The sequence below is a fragment of the Myotis brandtii genome, unplaced genomic scaffold (assembly GCF_000412655.1).
Source record: "Myotis brandtii unplaced genomic scaffold, ASM41265v1 scaffold160, whole genome shotgun sequence".
Lineage (NCBI taxonomy): Eukaryota > Metazoa > Chordata > Mammalia > Chiroptera > Vespertilionidae > Myotis > Myotis brandtii.
In genome coordinates this window covers 3,205,991-3,213,163 of record NW_005355833.1, presented here as the reverse complement: position 1 = coordinate 3,213,163, position 7,173 = coordinate 3,205,991, and the positions used below count along the sequence as shown (strand labels likewise).

General features: G+C 44.3%; 1 protein-coding gene across 3 annotated transcripts in view; it reads right to left on the bottom strand.

Annotated features, from left to right (window-relative positions):
- Positions 1 to 771: 771 nt before the first annotated feature.
- The window catches only part of PAQR5 (progestin and adipoQ receptor family member V), a 47,581-nt gene continuing 41,179 nt past the window's right edge, over positions 772 to 7,173 (bottom strand). For 2 of the 3 annotated variants that reach the window (XM_005862092.2, XM_005862091.2), the window contains 2 exons: positions 6,946 to 7,087; positions 772 to 3,972 (listed from right to left, as the gene is read on the bottom strand). In XM_005862092.2, coding sequence (XP_005862154.1) covers positions 3,731 to 3,972; positions 6,946 to 7,087 — 384 coding nt within the window. In that variant the 3' untranslated portion in view covers positions 772 to 3,730. The remainder of the gene's footprint in view (positions 3,973 to 6,945; positions 7,088 to 7,173) is intronic. The other variant, XR_001361279.1, reaches the window with a different exon arrangement.

Sequence of the window (7,173 nt, the reverse complement as noted above, 5' to 3'; positions counted from 1 at the left end):
GAAGACAGGAGAAATTTGCAGAGTTCTTCAAAAAATCAAGTCATTCAGACATCTTCTGGATATTATACATATCAGGCATCAGTGGCCAGATTTCCATCCATCCAATAGGACAAGTGCCTACTGGCCTTTGCAATTCCTGCTACCTTGGCCAGAAACACCTCCCCCCACGCTGGCACAGCTGGCACCTTTCTGCCCATCAATCAAGTCTCTTCTCAAATATAAGCTTACCAGAGTGGTCATCCACTCTCACCTATTCCTTCACTAGGCTTCTTTTCTTTCTTTTTTTAAAATTCATTTTTATTGATTTCAGAGCGGAAGGGAGAGAGAGATAGAAACATCAATGATGAGAATCATTAATCGGTTGCCTACTGCACACCCCCTACTGGGGATTGAGCCCACAACCTGGGCATGTGCCCTTGACCAGAATCAAACCTGGGACCCTTCAGTCCGCAGGCTGATGCTCTATCCACTGAGCCAGACCAGCTAGGACTAGGCTTATTTTCTTTATTGCACTTACCATTACCGGAATTTATCTTGTCTGACTGACTGATCAGAACATCAGATCCATGAAGGAGGGACAGTGTGGGTTTTGTTCACTTCTGTGTCCCCAGTTCCTAGGTCAATGTTTGTTCTATATATACCAGGCACTAAAATATTCATCAAATGATTTAGCAATGCACTCATGTACAGGAATCTATTTCTCATGAAAAATGAACATGTTTGTAGAGTGGTGGGTGAAATATAACCGAAACAAGTGGGAAACAGGACAACTGTATTATAATAAATAAACTTTATTTATTTCTTCCACACAATTTAAGAAAACCATACATTGGAAGAATATCTCTGAGTTTGGAAATGGGTCTTTGTCTTTTCATTCATATGGATCGTTGATTAGAAAATCAGAGGCTAGCGTTCAACAGATATGTCATAACATGTTTTACAGTGTTGATAGGTGTTTCATGTATAAAGGGTACCATGCTCAAACAAATTTGGGACACAGTAAATCCAAATGAAGTGCTTTTCCAACGTACCTGACAATACCATTCTACTCCACTGCCTTCCTCAGAACCTCTCATATGAGCAGGGTTCCACAGAAAGCACTTTGAAAAAGATTGCAGAAGACCAAATAGTTAAATCACTTTGTACTCAACAGTTTCTAAACTTCCCACTTCTAATTCTAATTAACAACGGCAAACTCATTTCTTGAAAGAAGATGGATCATAACTCTCTAAAAATTGAGCAATGGAAAATAAAACTCTACAATAAGTAAAGGGGAGATACATTTGACTAAATGGCCTCATTCAAACACATTGAAGTTTTATCACAGCTATAATGTCTGATAAGTTTTAGAGTTATCATTCTCAAGCAGGGGGAGGGGGAAGAGGGACATCCCATTGGGAGTGTACCCACCCCTACATAATCCCTTTTGAGACAGGGTCAAGGTGAACAGTTGGCACCCATGGGAGTCTGGCACATCTCTATAGTGTATTGAGTCATTAAAATTTTTTTGAGAACTACATTAAAAAGCATCTTCTCAGTGAGGTCTTCAACTGACCCACTGCCAACCTTTCTAACTTTCTGGAATGACTTAGGCAAAACTATCAGACTTAATACTTACTGATAATTCACATATTTGAATTCATTTTCACTACACATTAGAAGCTTCCAAATCAGTGTACTGCAAATTGGTATAAAATTTTAATTTGTAATACTGTCCAAAAACATATAATGGGACTAAATTTACCAAAGTTATAAAACCATTATGAAACATTTGATCTTATTTTGTTGATTTAACATTTCATTTTCACCATTAAGCATGACAAAAGTAACATAACCAAAGATTAAATCATCTAAAAGCCCTTCAAATTAATCATCCAATATTTTTCAACTATTTTTAAGCTAAAGAACACGATTTTATTGTTATAAACAGAATTTGAAAGCCTTCATGTCTTTGGCATTACTAAAATAGGGTATTTAAATGTTGTACCCTTTTTCCACTATAAAATTGAAGTTACAGTAAGATGAAATGGAAGCCCACTTGCCCTGCTAGAATAAAATGTCTCTAATGATTTCAGATTGTTGCTAAAAAACAACAAATTTTGTCATGTATTTTGCAATTAATGTACCAAAAATTTACCAGCCCATATAATTTCATCAGTCTACTTCTCCAGAGGAAGTAAACAGATAATAAAACTAATGAAATCATATTTCTTGACCACTCTCATCCAATATAAATCGTTACTTGTCCTCAGAGGATTGGACGATGAGCTATTTACCAGGCCATTCAACCTGGGCCAGTAAACCACAAAGGCAGTATTCTAAGATAGGGGGTGTTCCTGAGTCAGCAAAGAGAATTCTGCATTGTAGACAGCCCCTTAAGTCATTAGCAAGTGCAACACAGGTTGATAGGCCTGTGTTAACAATTGTTTTGTGTCAGCATTTCCGTATGTCTGAAAATACCACGAAATACTCAACTTTAATTAGTAATGCAACAGATGAGAAAATGCTCCGTGCTTTAGGACTGTGCGGAGTAGAAAGCTGGGAACACATCCTTCGGTGGTGAGTTGCTGAAAATTACATCCATGAAAACAAAGTCGATAAGCCCAGTGCCTTTTGGAATCCCTGACGCCAGCATTTCCTCAAGTTTGGCCCGTGGCCCCTCTGCATTAGAATCATGCGGGACTTGCTCCAGTGCAGATCCCCTCTCAGAAACCGGCATTTTACACCGGTAAACCAGAATCTCCTGGTCTCCCTGGGAATCTGCATTGGCCACAAGCTCACCATATGTTTTAGGTTCTCAGGAAAGCTTGAAAAATCGCATCCGCCCAACCCTTTGGCAAGGTCTTTAAGCATCCTCTGCACATAAGCACTAAAATTTGCAGTGTATTTGAAATGCTGAAGCAACAGCAAATGCATGACACCCCTAAATACAGTGCTGTCACTGATTTAAAATGTGACAAATGAACACGACCGACAGGGATTAACCTGGCCAACTCCCACGGAGTGCCATGTTTTACCTGTGCTGCATAATACTTTGCAGAATCAAACTGGCAACAAGAAAACAGAGCAAAACAGGACATATGACACCCAGACATAGGCTGTGGACTTTTAAGGAAATCCAAATCCACAGTCCCAAATCCAAATCCATTGACATGGAATTTGCACTTTGAAGCAGAATGGACTTGAGGAAAAAAGAGGGCTCTCTTTTTATTCAATCCCTTCACTAGGTGGGAAAAGAAAGAAGAGGCCCCCACCCCCTGCCCGCCGCCGAAACCAGTCCCCAGGACTCCCATAGACCGAGTTCCTCTTTCTAAGGTCCCCCCTGACCTTTCTGGCTTATTTTCCTCCCATTGTGGGAGCTCTTGGGGACTGGAGAGGCATTTGCTACATGAAACTCATCAAGTTCCATTTTTAAAGAGTAAATACTGTTTAAATAGAATTGCAAAACTCATTTTAAATAAATTTAACTTAATTAAATATTAATAATTTGCCTGAATGAGGACTCGCTTGAACCCATGTTCCCCTTTTAAAACCACACATACAGAATCAGTGCACAGCTAGAGAAATTTCCTCAAATACCTTATTGATATGAACCCATTCAAAAATGCCAAGACACCAATCATTATGAATATCTTAGACCACTGTAAACCAGTATGATGCCACTGGCTTATGGTGGTTAGGATGTTGTAGCTTAATGTTGACATCTGGCACAAAAAGCTTAGGGTCTGAATCATGTTTCTTTTTTATGTAATTCTGGCTCAGGCATCCGATACAGAGCAGCTGAGAAATAAATTATGTTGACGAGGCTGAAGATGAGGCACAGAAGTATGGCTCCTGCTATCTGAGGGAAAGACAGGGCCCTGGTGTTGGCCATGAGCCATTCCCTCCTCAGAGTCTTGTCCAGAAGTATGGCTTCCATCTGCATGTGCGTAGCCAGGATCACACACACGTGGAACAGCTGGTGACTGTGACCTACAGCAAGTATACAAAAGGCCACCAAGATCAGCAATAAAAAAGGAATGACATGCTGAGTGAAAGAAGCCGGACACAAGGGACACATATTGTATGATTGCATTCATATCACTTGTCCAGAAAAGGCAAATCTATAGAAACAAACTCTAGATTAGTGGTTGCCCTAGGCAGGGGGTGGGAGTGGGGATGAACAGTATATGGGCATGAGGGATCTTACTGGGATGATAAAAATGTCTTAAACCTCATTTATAGTGATGGTTGTACAACTTGGTAAATTTACTAAAAGTAGCATTAAATCATATACTTGAAATTAGGGAATTATGTGATATGCAAAATATGCTTCAATAAATTTACCTTTAAAATGTAATGTGAGGAAAAGAAAAAGGCCATGAGAGTAAACCAAATTCACCAATCCAGCTTTTCACATGAAAAAGGCATCATGTTCTGCCAGAGGTCATCTCTCTTTCTCTTTTTAAAATATATTTTTATTGATTTAAGAGAAGAAGGGGGAAAGAGAGAGAGAGAGAGAGAGAGAGAGAGAAACATCAATGATGAGAGAGAATCATTGATCGGCTGCCTCCTACTGGGGATCGAGCCTACAACCCAGGCATGTGCCCTGACTGGGAATTGAACCGTGATTTCCTGGTTCATAGGCTGATGCTCAACCACTGAGCCACACCGGCTGGGCCCGAGGTAATCTCTTAAGAGCCAGTGCTAATGAGCTCAAATTCCAACTTCAGTGCCAGAGGAGAAGCCAGCCAAAGTCTTTGTTGGCCACTTACGAGGGGGTCCACTTCCTCTTGCCAGTCAATCCCAGATGTGACCAGGAGCTCTTTCTCCCCATGACCTGCTGGACCCCAGCTCACCAGAATGCACCCACATGTGGGGAGCAGGGCGGGGGGCTCAGTAGAGTGTGCTAGGAGTGGGCAGGGACATGCACCTTTGTTGGCTGGTGAGAAAAGGAGTCCATCGCCCAGAGCTGGGTCCTGCTTTGGGGGACAACTTTCAGAAACCAAAAGCAAGATGAGAAGACCACATGTGTCGTGGGTTGATCTGTGTCCTCTTCCAAATTCATATGTTAAATTCTTAATCCTAGTACCTCAGAATGGGATCATATTTGGAGATGGGTTCTTTTAGAGACAATGAAGTTAAGATGAAGTCACTAGGGTGGGGCCCAGTATAACTGGTGTCCTTATATGAGAAGAGGAGAGTAGGCCGTGGACATGCACATACACAGAGGGAAGACCACATGACAAGAGCTGAAAAGATGGCAGCCCCTAGGAAGATAGTGTGTTTCAAGGTACCACCCCTGCCTCACTCACGTTATACTAATGGGCTGCGCACGATTCCCAAAATCTGTGAGTGATGTGCTCAACAACGGAGGAACCCTGTCTCCATTAGGAAAGACATAAAAAGACGCAAGAGCCCTGTACACATGTGAAATGTGGCTGCAGCAGGAAGAGTGGTTTCAGCAATCCCACCGGACAGGAACGGGGAGGAGCTTCCTGTGGGCCGACGCTAACCAAGCCGGCCCAGCCCCTCCCACTCGGCCCAGCCCCTCCCACTCGGGCTGGTGGAGAGGGAGTCCCCTACCCAGCAGAGATTTAATGATCTGTCATTAACTGTTGTCTGGCAAATTTCTCCCCATAGCGGTGTCTTTCTGCTTTGAACGGGATAGAGATGAAAAAATTAAATGTTATTAAGAAGCCAGGGAGTTGACAAAATAAGGGCCAGGGCTGTTTTTCCTGCAGCCCCCAGACTTCATGCACAACCCCCTCTACTTCATCCAGCTGGTGCTGGGAGGTGAATGTGGTCGGTGGGTTCCCGTAGGCAGGTACCCCCTGGCCCTTGGGTTTCCCTCCTTTTGTGAAATCTGCCCTCTAAGCATTTTGCTTGAAATTCCTCCAGCAGGACAGAATAAGTAAAGGAGATGAAACTCTAATGAGAACAAAGTAAATATGGCCACGTGACCTAGGTGGTAAGAGATGGAAAGTTATAGACAAAATCCTCCAGCAGGACAGAATAAGTAAAGGAGATGAAACTCGAATGAGAACGAACAAAGGAAATCTGGCCACGTGACCTAAGAGATGGAAAGTTATAGACAAAACGGGCTTGGCAGCAAACAGGTTCCTGCTCACCACAGGGAGACAAGGACGCCCCCTTGGTCCCCATAATAGCTTATCTGAGGAGCTCTCCTCCCAGCACACATCAACCTCGCCAGAAGGGATCAGGGACCTCCAGCCAGTCCCAGAGCCAGGGTGGGGGTCGCCTTCTGCAGTGCCCGCCCACTTCCCTAGGTAGAGAGGGAAGGAACTCTACCAGCAGGTGTAAACCCGTGGCTCTGACACCTCCTGGCCACATCACTTCTCCAACTTCAGTGAGCTCAGGCTCACCTAGAGAATCACACAGCCTCTGAGTGAGTGCTGAGCCCCAACCCCCAAGTTTCTGGTGTAGGGCCCGAGAATCTGCATGTTCCCGGGTGATGCTGAGACTGCGGGTCTGGGCACCAAACCTGAGAGCCACCTCTCTACCCTGACTCCTGGTCCCATCGCACCCAGCTGAACAAGACAGAGGCAGACACGGTCCCCTCTTGGGCACAGCCCTGCACAGCATCTGGTACCTCGGAGCCATGTGCACCCTGTCTGTCTTCGTCCTCTCCAAGGATGCCCTCAGTGGTCATTTAATAGTGGGATTTCATGTTCTAGGTAATACTAGGCCTACCCTGGCCCCATGCCCCATAGGAATGCGTTAGAATCTTAAACCTACCTGCTCTCCCATCCTCCCTGGCCATTCACTGGCTGCGTATATCCTGGCCCCTATTAACTCACCGTTTCACTCACCTTGGCCAGCGCCTGGAGAACTTCCTGAAGAGGTGCTTCTCTCCCTGCCCTGGCCTCCCCTCTGCAGCTGCATCACAGGGATGGAGCCCTCCCCGGCTGGAGGGCAAAGGCAGCAGAGCCACCACACACTCACCAATGTAGTCAAAGAATCCAGGGGCCAGACGCTCCGGCAGGTGCGCGGAGTAGAAGAAAGAGGCCAGGAGAGTCATGACCACGTGCTTCTGGTGGTACAAGGTGACTTCGTTCTGCGGACTCTCCCCTGGGAACAGGAATACCTGCAGGTATTTAAAAGCAACATCAGGTCTTTTTTTTTTTTTAAATATATTTCTTTATTGATTTCAGAGAGGAAGGGGAGAGAGAG